Source organism: Phaenicophaeus curvirostris, chromosome 12 (assembly GCF_032191515.1).
Source record: "Phaenicophaeus curvirostris isolate KB17595 chromosome 12, BPBGC_Pcur_1.0, whole genome shotgun sequence".
In the NCBI taxonomy this organism is placed as follows: Eukaryota; Metazoa; Chordata; class Aves; order Cuculiformes; family Cuculidae; genus Phaenicophaeus; species Phaenicophaeus curvirostris.
This window is the reverse complement of record NC_091403.1, coordinates 6,484,047-6,501,552: the sequence shown is the minus strand read 5'-3', so window position 1 is coordinate 6,501,552 and position 17,506 is coordinate 6,484,047. Positions and strand designations below refer to the sequence as shown.

Genomic DNA, 17,506 nt, shown 5'->3' with positions numbered 1-17,506 from the left:
TGAAGATTTCATTAGACACAGCTCACAATAAGGGCAGAATATCAACACCATCTTGTGGACAAAAGGAGACATAGATGACTAAGAAAACATCCATCAGTACTAACAAACGTTTGAATAAAGAGCTGCAAATATTTAGGAGCCTTGTGCTGTGTTAACAGCACCTACAGCACAGCACATCTGCCAGATGATGGAAATAAAGAGCAGTGCAAAGGCAGAGAATTTTCTTATTACTATTGCTCAGTGGAAAACAGGGGAGACTACTCCCACAGATTTCAAATCATGTAGAGATGCAACCCCAAATGTAACTGCTGTCTGTCACAAGCCCAGGTCCACAAACCAGCTAAACATTCATTCACTATAGTGATGAACATAAAAGGACGGAGGCAAGATTGAGTATGTAAAACAGGGTGGGTGAGATATCCTACTTCAGAAAAGGGAGGTTAGGTAAGACTTTAAAGAAACGTTTACTGCTCTCCTGAAGTCACGGAGCAGCTGCAGGGCAGCCAAGCCACAATGACAATCCTTTCTCCACTTTAATCCCTGCAGCTGCAGGGAAAGCCCAGGAGGAATTAACATTGCTGCAAGTGCTGTACACAGCCCCCCACCCAAAACCTTAACAGCTCATCCCCTCACACTGCTCTGCATGATGCTGGGAAGCATGGATGCAAGATCCTTCTAAATCAGACAGAAAGAAGGACCAGGCAATGGTGAAAGGCCTGCAGCTGAGCCCAGCCATGCTCAGAGCCAGCTACTGGTGGTCAGAGCTGTAGCAAGGGTACGGCAAGAGATCATCATGTCCATTTTACTGTTTCGGCCATACTATGATGTGGGAGCATTAAATCCCTTAAGGTGCTTCTGTCTACTTTTACGTACCTTTTATTATTTCGGTCTAATAAATCTGAGTGCCTCACATGCAGTTCTCAGAATCTGCCTTCCTCCAAGTGCCTCAAATGTGGCAAGGCCACAGTTCTAGTCACACTGGAATTGTCACTTCAGCACCTGACACCCCAGGCAGAGGAGGCAAATATCAAAAACTCCCTAGGAGGCAAGAAGTGGACCTCAAAAAAGAAAAAAAACAAAACCAATTCCTACTTTACCATAGCTCTGCTCTAACGCAGCAGGACAGGTATATTATACATCAGGAAACACCACCAAGGGATGCCAACAAAGAAACACAAAATGTAATGGTGGTAGTAGTAGTAATAGTATTTCTACACCTTTTTCTACATGGGAACCCACAGAAGCACAGTTAAATCTACCAGGTCCCTAAACTATCATTCACATAGATAATGGATAGACCAGCGTACCTGAGAGAGTTACCTTAGTGTCCTCTACCAGCTCCACCTCCTGCTTCTCCCTGCCAGCTGGAATCACCTCCGTGATCGCATCCTGTCTGGGTTTCAGCCAAATAGCTTCTCTCCCATTCCTGTCCCTCAAGACACAGAGGCAGCAGGGAGATGGTGTAAACTGCTATCAAGTATGCATTGAATTTGCTAGTCTATATTTTGTGGGGCTGCCCAATTCATCACACTATCAAGCTTATGAGAACTGCATAGCAGCAAGAAACTGGAAGATTCTATTTCTCATTCATATATCTGACTTCATTAACTCATGACAATTTGCCATAAACTAATGAATGAACCACTGGTTTGGGACATCATTCATTCTCATAGAGCTATTTCCTCCCTGCTTAATTAAGCTCTGAGAACGTTATAGCAGAAGGAAAGCAGAAGCAGACCCTCTTGGGAAGTGATAAATGCCAGAGGCTGAGGGGCAACTTAACAGTTTCAGCAGAGCTGAACACACCGAGTTCTCTCCCTAGCAGGGATAAAGAGTCTTGACCAGTATGGGAGGCTAGAACAAGGAATTCTGCTCTCTGACTAGCAGAAATATCTGTGAGTCCAACAATCTGATTTGCCTAGTACTGCAGAAGCAAACAGAGAAAAACTTATTTTCCATAGCACCCTATTTTTTTATCTAAAAGACTAAGACTAATTTTATATGGAGGCACATAAACATCAGCCTATACTTCTTAAGCGTTAACACAGCACTTACAGAACTGTCCACCAAGCTTTGCAGTTTGGGTTATTAATCATATGGAAGCAAAAAAATAGAGCCAAAAGAGAGTATTTTCAGATAGACAGCAGAAACTTCCCACTAAGTAGGGAAAAAAAACCATAACCTTCCTCCCCCTACTTTGTAACCTATCAGCACTTGAGCTTCTCCAACCATGAACTACAGATACGCAGCAGGCAGCTATCCCTACCTCAGAATTTGTCTTCTTTCCACATCCTCTCTGGTTTAGTGCTGGTCCTTCAAGAATTCTATCTTATCTACAAAACAGACATGAAGAATCTTTATAACAGGCATCTACGTAAATACATTTGGCACCTCATAACCAGTGAGCTCACCACAGCCAAGTTACAGGAACAGAATGGAAGGAAAATCTTAACTCCCCAGGGGGAGTTAACTCACCTACCCTGGGAGTGGTTTGCTAATTCCCTGCAGGTGAGTTGGGCCCACCCTGAACAACTCTCTGTAGATTGGGACACTGATTTATCACCTTTCCTTATGACTCTATCTGATGCAGTGTTTTAGGCCTCCCAGTCAGGTCAGTGAGTCTGCTGCTTCTTTTTGATGGTGCTGTCTGTTTTGAAAGCTGAAGCTGACTTTCTGCCAAGCAATAGCAAGTATCTTCTGCCTTCTCAGCCAGTAAAAAACAAGTTATGGAGAATTCAAGCCCAATCCATATTCAATTTCTTTTATTTACGTACAAACTGCAGCCTGGAACAGAGGTGGTCAAACACCATCACGCCTGTGAGCCTGACATCTGATTCTGCCAGACCTTCTCCATCAAGGTGCACTGCATCGTCTGACTTAGTAGATTCCTCCACACTTGCTAAGAAACATGTATTACTCTTACACTTGTGTGCAAAACAGAAGCAGAAACTTACTACATGGACAACATAGTACAAGGATTTCCTGCCTTATACAAGGGCCCAAGCTGTCACATGCTTTATAGAAAAATAAAATCTGTGTGTATTTTGTGTTTCTATCTGTACTCCACAAACATGTACCCATCCAGATGTTTCATGCTTACTTATTTTCAGACAAGCAACAGATTGAGAATGCAAAAAACTTTATTAGCATAAGAAGTACATATTCAGTAATGAATACTCAAACTCCTTTACAGCATCTGGCATGTTTGATACATCTTTCTGTATCTACTACAGCTGGAGGAAGAAGGGGTTGTAAGACGTCATAGGTTTAGGGGCAGAGGGGGGGTTATGGGTGGGGTTTTTTTGGTTTTGTGTTTTTTTTTTTTAAGTTATGTAAACAATTCCAAGTGAAACCTGTACAAGCAAAATATTAGCTATCATTTGTACACTTAAAAGTTAAATAAAAACCTATTCAGCAATACAAAAAGCAATATAAAAAGGTATTCAGATGCATGACAAATGCATCAGAAGAAAATATAGAAGGACACGGTAAGGAAGTGAACATGTTCTAAAAGTTAGATCATACTGGAAATTCTCTGTAGATACCTGTATGGCTCAACATGAAAAACATTATAAAATTACTTCATTCTGTAAGAGACCCATACAGTCGCATCTATTTTAACTTCATTAAACATGAACATATTAGAACAACAGACTAATTAAAAGGAATAAGAAAAGTTTACATTTCAAGCTGCCTATTTGATAGGGTAACTAGACAGAGGTAGATGTCCAATATTAGTGGCCAACCTATTCCAGCAAGACCCTTTACCTATCTCGTCAAGTCGTTACGTTCAAAGCCAATGTGAATAAATGTCTTTCAAAAAGCCAGACAGAAAATCTGTATTGCTGATGGAAGCAGTTTCAATTATACTGCTGCAAGTGAAGAGTATGTAAGAATAAATCATTTACCAGACCGCTGCAAGGACACCCTGATCAAACACTAGAGCTCATGCAGTCATTTTAACAAAAATGAAATTAGTTGGTTAATTTCCTACACTTATTTTAGAAGCTGAACCACTGCTGCCTGCCTGGCTCATAACTAGTCAAAATAAGATTGCAGGGTACCACGGCGGCGGATATCGCATGTCCAGCAATGGAAACCACCTCCCAGTGAATTGGCATGGCGAATATTCACTTTAATTGTAGAAATGCCTGCAAGAAACATACATTGGATACTTTAAAAATCTCAAATTCATGTGGTAAGCTTTGCTCAGAACATTAGATAATGCTTTATCAGATCATACGGCTAGATGCAAGTACGGAAAGTATTTCCTACTCATTTGTTAAGAATTTACTTTCCCAAATTCTAGGCAGAGAACAAGCTACGAACATCACTGGCTTTTTTATTCCAGCAATACCCTCAGGAATATACAGTTTTTGTAGTACGTGAAGAATTACATGAAATTCTGCTACAATATATGACCAGGGCACATTTACATAAATCTGTGTGAGCATTTATGGTTCAGACATTGACTGTGCCCTTTCAAGTGCCTTTCAAGAAAATAAGTGTTCAAAGCAGAGCTCTGAGTCACTTTTTCTCTGAAAGGGGAAAGAGGCTTTTACACTATCTACCTAGGTTAAGCTTCCTCCCAATTTTCAGCTTTGATGTTTCAGCTCTGGCTCAGCTTATACAAAGTCCTGACAGATAGACTAGGATCAGAAGACTTTTCTGTTATAAAGCTTGCCTTTTTGCTTCTTGGGACTTTCAGGAGCTCAGAAGTGGCTCAGTAGAATCTATCATCTAGGTCAGCAATAGTTTTGTTCCAAGTAGACTCATCTCAGTCCTAGGAACTTGCTGACTACAGGAGTTTATTTAAAACTCATACAGAGTGAAGTTCAAGTATGAAATATATGTCAGGATTAGCATTAATTGCCTCAGTTTTTAATTACTTTCAAGCATTACACAAATCCTTAAAAATCCTTAGCTTCTCGGTCAGGCAGCGAATTAAAACAACCCAAGATTGAAAAGCTAATTGATTCACTAAGGCTGAACAGCCAGTCTTTAAAAGCAGATTAAAGCATTAGATTACTTGGTTCTCACCTAAAATCTGTCTCAGATTTGAGGAAAGCTTTTGTAAGTGCACTCACATCCATGGCACCAACCCTCCTTCTAGGTTCACAGTTGCTCTGTTCCACTTTTGGATCATTCTCTTCTTCCCATCATTTCTCTCCCTTTAAAGGAGTCGTCTTCTACTCTGAGAGTACTATCTATCAACTCTACAATACAATGACCCCTCACTTCCCTTGAATTCTCATCTACCCACCAGTCTTCTTCCTACCTTGTCAATTTTTGCATCAGCAATTACTTATCCTGGTTGGACTCAATGATCCGGTGGGTCTCTTCCAACCTGGTTATTCTATGATTCTATGAATATTGCTTGGTCCTACCACCAGCTGACATCTGGCTGCCCTCCTACTAAGCAATGATGAGTTACAAGCAGATCTACCTACACCCTTCAGTGTGATAGAAAGAGCTGGATTAACTACATGAGTTCAGATTAAGTCTATATCATTTGTCTTTGGAGTTAGTTCTGCATAAGACTTCAAGATTTTATATGCAAATACAGTTCTTCTGCCACTGCATATCTAAAATAATTCCACCCTCTCATGAGGTTACACCTCACAGGACTGAGATTCTCCACAAATGAGCAGAAATACATGGGTTATGTGGTCTTAATTTGACAGTTTAAAGTACAATGAGTTTGAAACTAGAAAAATTTGAATGCATTTTGGCAGAGGGATAGCCAGTTCTACATCACTCAGCAATATGCACACTCAACCTTTCCAAGAAGATTTTGACCTCCAGATTGAAAAGACAGTTTTACGTTAAAGAAGCTCATGCAAAAGCATGCTAGTAGTAATTTTAATTGCTAATTTTAACTGCCTTTATTTCCTGCAAGGTGTAAGGGGCACAAGCTGTATAAAGCCCATATTCATATGACTGAAATACTCAGGAGAGAAATCACTGAATGATTATTACTTGCTAATCCAATTGTTTGAGTACCTTTTCCAGTGCTGGCTGCTCTAACTACTTAAGTGAAACTCCCATTAACCCTGGAGTTATGCAGAGCTGGTATCAAGACAATCTTAAGTATATGTTGAAATATGCTAGAACGTACCCAGATTTTCGAACATCTTCTGAATTGATGTCTCATTGGCATCTACCATCACACGTTTCTCATCCAGCATTAGGACATTCATGGAGAGCCATTTAGAAGACATCCACAGCGGGTGATCTAAACACACGAGAATGAACGTTCTACAGTAATTGCAGATTTGGTACCAAATGTTGCCCCATATTAATTCCTTAAGAATACTCTTGGAATTCTTAGAAAAGAAAGAACATACCATCTGGGATGAGTGGCAGTGGGGGGCGAATCACGGTCCAGCCTGCTTTCTTGAAGAGCTCAATCTGAAAGAGCAATTTCATTAGGTTCTAAACAGAGTTCTTAAAGTATCATATTACGTCCTCCAACCCATGCAACATTTTCTCAGGCTACTTCAATACACGTGACATCCCTTTCCCTCTGTCCACTACTCTTGCCCTCATTCGTGTTCCATCTACAAACCCAGTTTTCACACAAGCATTTTTTGAAAGCCTTTTCAATCATTGCATACCACTAGCATTGGTTTCTAGTGGTTTTATATATGCTAGGTATACTAAGATATGCTAAAGACAAAAGGTAACACATGCAGTTTAGAACCTGTGAAGGAAAGTTATTAGTAACAGCACAAAAATATTAAATTGTTTTTGGTATTATTTATTCTGACTGCAAAAGCCATTGATATGAATTACACTGGCATTTATAGAAATAAAAAAACCACATAAAATTATGTTTGCATCATGCTTCATAAGAAACTTAATATGCAGTTTATTTAACAAAGGGAACAAAATAAAGGCATCCTAGGGGATAATTTGTGTCTAAGAACTACATAATTAAGTTAAAAATAACAGGAGGGTAATTTGGCTAAGGATAATTGACTTTTCAACTTCATTGTCTGGATACTTGGAAGAGCTCTTTATTCACGTTACCACATGGTGGAGCTCCGAATCCAAGAAATCAATCATCACCCTGGCCTGCCAGGACTTTAAAGAAAAGCCCCCTTTCAACCTCACCTCCCCCTTTTCCTGGTCATTCAGGACCACCAAACCAGTTTTTATGAAAGAAGGCTGCGTTTATTTCTTCTGCCTACACAGACAGCAGTTTTCTATGAAAAAAGTCCCAGTGTACAGGTTTAACACAAGGAGACCAAGAGCCTCATCTTGCAAGTAAGATTATGTAAAACAGAGGAGGGAAAAAGGAGAGGAAGACTATCACTGTTTTAATAAAAATTTATATGTTCTCACAGTGGATATTACAAGAGGCAGTAAATCAAAACAGATAACTTCCATCACACTTAAAGTATGTGCATACGAAGAAACACTCAACACATCCACCCAGTCTCATAATAAGCACAAAGAACAGTAGCAGACAAAGGGGGGGAGAACGACGGTCATTGTAAAGCTGATACAGATAGATGTATTTGCATCTTGGCTGTAGAACTTTAAGTTCCCAAACAATCATATGAGTGCTATTTAAATTCAATAATTTAATATTATTCAAGTGTATACAAAATAAACTTGTGGATTAGCAATTATTCAGCGGGGACCTAATCCAGCGAAGTCATTAAGCACAGAAAACATTCCCCTCTGTGACATTCTTACCTGATGGCAGGGACGGTCTGGGTTAGAAAGCACGAGACCAGGTCCAATGATATTAAAAGTGGCATCAATGTGCATAGGGTTTGGATCCTTAAAGGATATTATATGCACTCTATAGTCTGGTGCAAGATGTCGCCTCATCCACTCAATGCCCATGTAATTTGTAACCTGTAAACAGGACAAGTTTCACTAAGCTAAATTGCATCCAAGCTTAGTTTACCTAAGGTTTTACTTAAATATTCAAAGCAAAAAAAAAAAAAAAATAGAAGTCTGTGTCTTTAGCTAACCTCTTGGCTGCAAGAGACACTCATCCTATGGCTCAGACATTCTACAAATAGCAACTTCTTCTGTCAACACTATTATTTTAATGCTGTTCAGGAAAGACAAATGCAGGCATCAATCATTAAGACAAATACCATAACTGTTGAAATAAACCTTTTTTTTTACCTGGCTCCTTTGTACAAAGATATCTCTTCCAGCTCTAATAAAGTCAGCAGCATCAAAGCACGGCTCAAATTCAGTAGTTACAAATTTTCCCTGAGCAGCCAGTTCATGCCTGTCTTCAACAGAACGGATTGGATAATCCTAGTTACAGGAGAAAAGAATAACAATTTAAGGTTGGAGGTGGTAAGGGAAAGCTTTCAAACTGTCTGCAGCTAAAGAAAATACATTTATATTGATAGCCAGTATGCTCCTTGGAGGTGGCTTTGTTTCCTTGTTACTAGATTAAAAAATGAACGCATAAATGTGGAAGTTTAAGTAAAAGGTCTTAATTCATTCAAGAATAGGTGATAAGAGACAATAGCCATACCAAGAAGTTAACTGCTCTTCAGAGCCATTGTCTTTACAATGTTCTGGCTTCTGGATCAAAAGTATTCGTTACCAGTGGACTTTATCTATCAGTCCAACAAATCCCTGCACAGTGAGAGAAATGCTGGCATGCAATCTATTTCCTAACAAAGGCGGACTCCCTACTTTTTTGACATTTTAGAATGGAGCAGTACTTCAAACTAAAGGCAGATCTTCAAGAATTTAAATAGACTTTAGAGTGGAACAAGGCAATTAAGAACAAATGCAGTGTAAAAAAAAACAGCACAAACAAAAACTACTGCATAAGTGATTTCTGTGCTTTAGAACAGGTCCTGGAAGTTTTTTAATGCTGACAAATGACTATATGGTACTTTTCTTTACATCATTGATAAGAAGATACTGTTCCTAGAAAATTCTAATCATTCTACTACCAGTTTTACTAAACTTATTGGAGATGGTCTTACCAAGGTCCTAATGCATTTGGGGGCCTATAGGAAACCGCAAAAATATCCCAGGTCAGAATTATTACAAAAGAAAAAAATTAAGAAAACATTCACTTAAATATTTGACAGGTAAATACTCACAATTTAGACTCCCCATTGTTTCTGTTACATAACTTTCAAAATACTAATCATCATGCAAAACAAGGATTACAAGAGGTTTTCTTCTGTGACAAAATACATGTTCTTCCCCACTTTCCTGATACACATATGGACACTCTCAAGGAACCTTAATTTTTTAAAAGTTGACTTTGTGATGTCTTTCTAGCATTCCTTCCTTTTTAGTAATGCTATGTTGCAGCCAGTAATCAAAACAATTCAAAGCAGACTTGATTTCAATAGACACAACTTCCTGTTTCTTATTCCCTATCGGCACACGCACTGTTTCAGCTGGAAAAGCTAAAGAATATTTGCATACACTAGAAAAATACATATTTCCGGAGTCTTTTTTGTGTCCACACACACACACTGCAATTTTCTGAAACCTAGATAGCAGGCTGAAACTATCAGCAAAATTCTCTACAACCAGAACTGAAGTTCTGAAGCAAAATGAGATCAATACCTGATCGTAGAGTTCATCTGCCATTGTGGGTTTGGGGGCAGTTGTCCACTTAGCACCACTGTTGAAATACTCTTTGATTATTCGCCTGTACGCTCTGTACTCAAAGAACCGAGCACGCCAAGCCATAGGTGCTTCAATAATTTCATTTCCCACCACCAACAGGATGTCTCTCGGCATGGCAGCGTACAGACCTGAAAGGCAAAAGGCCATTAACCTGTAAGACAAACGTGCTTTTCTCAGCTCTTTCGGCTTATTCAGTTTTCACCTTCCTTTTAACAATTACTTCGACCTAAAAGAATGGCAAAACGTGCCTTTAGCAGAGACAGGAAACCAGCGCGTGACCTGAGGTCCTTACATTCTTCAGTAAGGGATATTTTTTGTTCAAATTGCATGCAACTTCTGCTACAAAGTCTTGCTGTTATGAGTTCACAGCTAGATGAAAGCCACCCACGATCAGAATTTGGTTAATGGAAATTAATTAGATAAATGCTTATGAATTACTGAGACGACTTTAAAAGGTGGCAATAGGCAGCAAGTTTTCCAAGTAGACCTCATTTATTTCTGCACTATCCTTTTAAAAAGCAATAGCGCTGAAGAGGAATTTGATGGAACGCAGAACTAGTGCAGGAAGCGGTCCCTGTAGACTTCGCATTAATATTATCCATTCCCTAATGAATTTGAATTCCACTATAACAATTCAACACATTTGACATGAGAGAAGCCTGGAGACTGTGTTTGATGCAAAGCTGGTTATGAGCCATTGTGTTTTTGCTGCAAACAACCAAAGCCATCACTAAACTCATCTAGTACCGTCAATAATCCTGCTCCAAGCAAGAAGGTAGACTAGATGACATCCAAAATGTCTCAGAGAAGAGCTGAACTGATAAGGCCTTCAACAATGGAAGAACATTTACCTGTAGACTCAAAATCAGGTGTTTTATACTTCACAGACCAGTCAATTGGATCAGGCCTCTTGACAATTACACCTTCTTTTTTCAAAATATTGCACATCTCTTCTATTTCAGCAATAGCTTTTTTTAAATGGTCTTTGGGGAAACTCTGGCCTCCGAATTTCTGATAAAATCCCCAATACTTTTCGTATGTGTTGGCCTAAAGCAAAAGGACAGGTGAGTGACAAAGAATAAGCATCGGTTATTTTGATACCAGTGAAATAGATGCATAAAACAACTCTTAATGTTCAAAGCTAGTTCTTCTTTCACTGACGTCCCATTTTTTTGTGTGTGTTAGGGTCATAACATGTCATAGTGTGCCTTAAATTTCATTCCTGCAAACTTTTGAAGAGTTGCTGAGATTTGTTAATGTCCTGCTGATTCTATTAAAATATGGGAGTGGAAGAGGAGGAAAAAAATAAAAAAAGGTACGGAGAAGCATCAATGCTTCAGATAAATGCTCAATTATTCCTGTTTGAGAATCCCTGCCCTGGTAGCACTCTGCTGTCTTTCTTTTCTTTGCTACCTCTATTTATACACACCATTGGCAAGGTTTCACTCAGGTGTTTTATGACATGCATGCGTCCAGTCACTTTTATGCAAATGCAGGTGTTAGACCAGTTGTGAACAGCTAGTGACTTCTCAAATAAACAGGATAACAGTTAGTTTCAGCTGTACGTGCTAAGCAGGCTCACTGGGCTAGCAGATAGCTTCAGACTGTACATGTGGCATGATGCCCAAGAAAAAAAGTCCTCCAAGGAAGAGTAGGAAAGAAGTGAAAGCCATTGTAGAATGCAGAGAAGTAAGCACGCATTTAATTCCCACTTACTAGTCTGACTTTTAGATGGGATTTTCAGGATATTTCATTTCCTCGTGTTTCTCGATGCAGGTAGACCAGTAGGTTATATTACTTGTTTCAACTGATGGAAATACTATTATAAATAGTGTAATAATTGTTTCTAGAACTCTCTTCCCCTCTTTAAGAACAGCCCTACATAAAGTCTCCTTATTTATTAAATCACAGATGAAAGGTGAGAATACACAACACTTCAGTTAGCATTTTGTGGGTAGTGTTGCCAAGTGGCCATGAAAGATTTGGTCCTCATTACACCAGACCTGTACAAACACACCAAACACAAAATGGACTCTGCTACTTCATAAGGCTAGCAGGCATGCTTTTAAATGAAGAAAAACTTTGAGCTCATCTCCAAAATGCATACATCTGTAGCCATCTTGTTAAAATCTCACTTCAGTACTGTCACAGTGGTGACATCAAGAATTCTAAAGCCATCCCAAGGTCATGTAACACGCCTTGTTGGCTAGAAGGGGCCATACTTCAGGTACAGCAGCAGTCAAGACAACTCAAGAGATACTAAATTCACCTGTTGGGGCTGATTAAAGCAAGTACAACATTTACAGGCCTAAATCCTCTGCTCCTGAAATCCTGTGATAGTCTTAAAAACTAATTCAAAATCATGTCTTCGTTCTCATGGTTAAGAGAATTAAGGCATACAGTCAAAACAAATTGTGCTGCTCAGCTCAGTCTATCTTTGAAAGTACTTCATTCAGATTTACAAGCTGTGAAACCAGCAGTTTTGATGGGTCTCTGCTAACACCAACATGACAAGAGGAACAAGTGTATATGGAGCCCTTCTGGAACGACAGCAGAAGGGGTCAGGAACAGGTGAGCAAGCAGTCAGACCTTCCTTCTCACAAACAGGGTCCTGCTCGTTCAGGCAGCATGAGGAACTGCAATCAGATGCAGGAGAACCTGTCCTTCCAGACATGAGGTTATCACCTGACACTGCAGTCCTGACTACCTTCCAGAAAGCAATGCTACGGGCAAACACAACAGAATTATGTTCCTTTTGTGCTAGTACTGTCAGTGAGCCCTAAGCAGGCAAGGCCATTCATCTGAAGGCATCCCTCATCTTTAACAGTCCGTGCTACGTACTCTATTCTCTACTATTTCTAGATATGTGACCTCATGCTACAAAGAGAAAAAAGAAAATTCAACCTTTTAGGCATCCTTAACAATTACATAGAGAGCCCAGGCAACGGTCTTCACACAGCCACCTTTCTCCCCCAGTACTGAAGTTTCTTCCTGTCCTTCCTGAAGGAATTTATTCTTTTTCTCTAAGTGAGGTCTTGGGTAATATGACCACCTCAGACTTGCCAGCTGTTCAGAAGTCACATGCCAATCATATGAAGTGCCTAGCATTCCCATGGAAGCCTGTTCTGATAATGAGACATATTTGCCCCAAGGAGTAAAGCTAGTTATTTTCAGCGCCACCCATGATGTATTTGAATATCCTAAGAGGTGCAGCTCCCTGCTTCACCAGGTGTCCTCCTGTACTGCTCTTTTTCAAACCTGAGAAATGACACCTGTGTTGCAACACCATAACACCGCTCGTATTCCCTACCTTCTGAATAACTGGGAAAAGGGTATGACTGGGACATCTATTTAATTGACTGAGATTTCACAACCCCTTGATAACATACATACCACTCATTTCAGACTGTTCAAAAAGTACCATGGATGGGACACAGAAAAGAGCTTTAAACAATTTCATCAATGCACCTTCTGTCTGAGAGTTCCTGAGAAACTATAGCAGCATTTAAGAAAAACTCTTTTCAGAAAGAAAGAGTAAGGAAAACATTGTCTTTAAGAAACAGCAGAATTACTCCCTATATATTATAAATATTTGTTGTGTAAAATAATTAACATGATCAATGCTAATGCTAGAGATGTACCCTAAAGCTAGTAATGACAGTTATTAAACTTAGTACATGGAAGCTGATGCAGAAGAATACACCCAGACTGTGAGATTTTTGACCAACGCACTAATTCAAAAAATGACATCTTCCTGGTAAATGTAGTCATTAACCACTTAGTTAATATTTTCCATGTTTCCCAAAGGTGAATTTACCTCTGAAAAAGCTACACAGCCCATTTCAGGCTCCCAAAAGGATATGCAATAAAGTGTCAGCTCATTGATATTCCTGAGATATGCAGGACTCCCTATTCAATTCCTTCCTTCCTCCTCCTAATGCCAAGCACATCATTCCCACCCTGCCGCAAAAAGACTTTTGTATTCCAAAACCATGTCCCAAAGTACAAAAGAGTGCTGAATGCAGATATATTTCATGCACTTAAATATCTGTTTAATAAACATGCATATGATTTTAGAACAGAACTTAGAAGTACCTCAAAGCGAGTATTTACCAAACACTTATAATTTCAGACGTGTTTCTTTCTTCCGTTTCTTTCTGAAGTCCAAAGCCTCATTATAAAACTCAAATTGGCTAGTTTTAAACTGTAGGTTTTATAAGCAATGACCCTCATTCATACTTGGCACAAAGCATGTGATACACATTAACACTAGTATTGCTGCTTAGAGGGACAGGGAGTTCTAGCCATAGTACCGCTCTGGCTATAAAACCCACGTTATTTCCTATTTCAGGCTGTTTTCTTATTGTTTACCTTAACCTCCACAGAAAAAGGTGGGACACAAGCATTTTCAGCTCTTCCCACAATGACCTCTTCCAGTGGATCCCATTCATTGTATGAGCAAACAGGACAGTCCTTAGGCACAGGGCTAGTAGCCTTGTTGTCATCAGCAGCACAGGTGTTCCGGGAGGCTGTAGCTGCCTGGGTGCTCTGGAAAGATCGCTGCACCCATCCTGTAAAGACTCTTCCAAGCTTAAAATAAAAATAAGAACGAAAATTATGTTTCCCTTACAAAAGGGCAAAAAGCAACGGTTCAGGCCAAAGGTGCCTTGCCCTGTAATCTCAAAGCAACGTACATTATTTGGAGCATTAACAGAAATAACACTATTTGTTTTAACCATTCTAATTTATTCACAGCCTACTAGATACTTTAAAGACACTTAAAAAACACTCAGTTTAGAAGGCTAACGATACAGAAGCACAGTACTGACAGTGGCGACTCAAGTCACTGAACTGGAAGAACACATGGGTGAGCCTCAATGAGGGAAGCCTGTGGCCATACTGTGCCTGTTCACTGCACATGGAGCATCCTCACCCCTCAAGGCACCCACACGTCTGCATCCTCACAACAGAGCATCCTCAACATTAAGCACGCCTGCATCTTCCTGACGGAGCATCCTCACCATGAAGCATCCTCAACCCCGAGCCCCCTGGCAGCTTCCCCACGGAGCACCTTCAACCCCCAGCACCCCTGAATCCTCCCCACGGAGCATACTCAACCCCAGCACTGCTACATCTTCCCCACGGAGCATCCTCCACCCAGCACACCCTGCATCCTCCCCACAGAGCATCGTCAACCCTGATTTCCCCACCTCCTTCCGACAAAGCATCCTTCACCCCAATATCCCCCGCATCCTCCTGACAGAGCATTCTTCACCCCAAACACCCCACATCCTCCCCACGGAGCATCCTTTACCCTATATCCCCCGCATCCTCCTGACAGCGTTTTCTTCACCCTCAATGCCCAGCATCCTCCCCACAGAGCATCCTCCACCTAAAACACCCTGCACCTTCCCCATGGAGCATCTTCAACCCTGATATCCCCCACATCCTCACCACAGAGCACCCTCCACCCTGCATCCTCCCAACAGAGCATTCTCAGCCCCCAGCATCCCTACACCTTCCGAACAGAGCATCCTCCCCATGGAGCACCTTCCACCCCAAACACCCCGCATCCTCCCCACGGGGCATCCTCAACCCCAGGCCTCTGGCAGCCTCCCCACGGTGCATTCCCTGCCCCAAACACCCCGCATCCCCACGTCAGAGCATCCTCCCCTTGGAGCATCCTCTACCTTGGAGCATCCTCTACCCCAACATCCCCAGCATCTACCCCACAGAGCACCCTCAGCTCCAAGCACCCCGCATCCTCCTGACAGAGCATTCTCCACCCCAAACACCCCGCATCCTCCCCATGGGGCACCCTCCCCATGGAGTATCCTCCACCTCAGCACCCCTGCATCCTCCCCTCAGAGCACCCTCAACCCCAAGCCCCCTGCATCCTCCCCACGCAGCATCCTCCCCTCAGAGCACCCCTACACCTTCCCCACAGAGCATCCTCCCTATGGAGCATCCTCTACCCCAATATCCCCAGCATCCACCCCACAGAGCACCCTCAACTCCAAGCACCCCGCATCCTCCTGACAGAGCATTCTTCACCCCAAACACCCAGCATCCTCCCCATGGGACACCCTCCCCATGGAGTATCCTCCACCTCAGCACCCCTACACCTTCCCCACAGAGCATCCTCCCCATGGAGCACCCTCAACCCCCATGTCCCCGGCATCCTCCCCTCAGAGCACCCTCAACCCCAAGCCCCCTGCATCCTCCCCACGCAGCATCCTCCCCTCAGAGCACCCCTACACCTTCCCCACAGAGCATCCTCTCCATGGAGCATCCTCAACCCCGATATCCCCCGCATCCCCCCCTCAGAGCACCCCCAACCCCGCACCCCCCGCACCCCCGGCACCCACCCCTGAGCCCAGGTAATGCGCCGCCTCGGCCCCGCGGCTGCCCCCGCGCAGGCAGCGAACTCGCAACATGGCGGCCACCCCGACCCCGGCCCCGCCGCCGCCTTTATGGCGGGTCCCCCCGCCCCGGCCCGCCCCGCCGGGACCGCGAGGGGGGCAGGCCCGGAGCTTTCAACCCGACCGCTTTCAACCTCCCCGGCGTTCGTTTACACAAACGGCTCCTCAGGAGCGATTTGATGGCGCGGGTTGCCGCTCGGGTTGAAAATTCTTCTCCGACGAGGGTCCCTGAAGCGCGTCGTTCGGCTGCTTTTACGCGTGTGCCTCACTAACCCCGCAGCAGCCCAAAGAAATCCGATTTTACCGAAAAGTTCCAGTAATTCACATGTTAAGGATTCAGATCTTCAGATGACAACCCGATTCAGCTAAAAAAATTTTCATTCCGTAATGACTGAAGGGGTGTTTGGAGAAGATCCCAAACCCTTAACTTCAAAACCTCAAAATGCGTATCGTGATGTGAAGAAAAGGCATTTAAAATGGAAATCTAGAATGGTCGGTTCCCAGCAGGCCTTCAATTATTTTCCTTTGCCAAATCTCTCCATTATAAAGCCTTCAAAACCACTTCTGTCTCAACAGAACTGCAGTTTACGGCGATAACCGTGTTTGCTACCAGCTCCACTCATCCTCCGTCCATCTCCCTTTGTCCTGATACGTTATTCTGCGTTTTCTCAACTTTGCACACAAGTTTACTTCTAAATAATTTGATTTTTGCCTTACAAAAATAAAAAGCAGACATAGTGGGATGTCCCTGCCCTAGTGGGATGTCCCTTGCCCGTGGCAGGGGGGTTGGAACTAGATGATCCCTAAGGATCTTCCCACCTAAACTATTCTATGATTCTACGACAGCAAAAATTAGGTTTGCCCAAATTATTTAAAGTCGTAAAAACACTCCTCCAGCCTACGCTTCGTTGCACAGATCTAGCACGGAGGGGCACGGCTGTGGAGAGACACAATCTCCAGCGTCGCTGCTCTAGGTCAACATCACTAGCAGTAACGTATTAAAACATAAGCTGTGGTCTTAGAATGTGGTAAATCAGCTGCAGTTTACCCTGCCTTAGATATACGAGTAAGCAAGTTTTATTCTACTGGGTAGTTAATCATTCAGCGTTTTTGCCTTTTTGGCACAGGTAAAAACCTCCCCAGAAGACATAGGACAGTGTTGAGTGCTCCATTCCTGAATTTACATACTTATCAGAGAAAAGTTAATTATTTTAATTGGCAGGATATTAGGCACACTTCGCCCTGTTTCATATCACTGCAGAACTTTTTCATAGCTCACTCTGTTAGGACTCATTTATAACACGATTGCCTCAAACACCATTCTTGTATCAGAAAGGATACAAGGATTTTTTTCTTTGTTTCAAAAATGAATTTCCTTGATGCTGCTTAATTCCCAGTTACCTATTTTCATCATCTATTTAATTAAAAAAAAAACTGTAAGTTTATTT

The 17,506-nt window shown here is 42.0% G+C and overlaps 2 protein-coding genes across 2 annotated transcripts in view; one reads left to right on the top strand and one right to left on the bottom strand.

Moving 5' to 3' along the window:
- HOMER2 (homer scaffold protein 2) overlaps positions 1–17,506 on the top strand; it is a 324,814-nt gene that overhangs the window by 277,291 nt on the left and 30,017 nt on the right. The gene's annotated exons all lie outside the window — the stretch shown is intronic.
- Positions 3,791–16,100, bottom strand: GATM (glycine amidinotransferase). Its single transcript, XM_069866828.1, has 9 exons — positions 16,005–16,100; positions 14,008–14,226; positions 10,488–10,683; positions 9,574–9,764; positions 8,149–8,286; positions 7,705–7,869; positions 6,348–6,411; positions 6,119–6,235; positions 3,791–4,151 (listed from the first exon to the last, which is right to left on the bottom strand). Exons 1-9 carry the CDS (start codon positions 16,071–16,073, stop codon positions 4,039–4,041), a joined length of 1,272 nt encoding a protein of 423 aa, XP_069722929.1. The 5' UTR covers positions 16,074–16,100; the 3' UTR covers positions 3,791–4,038.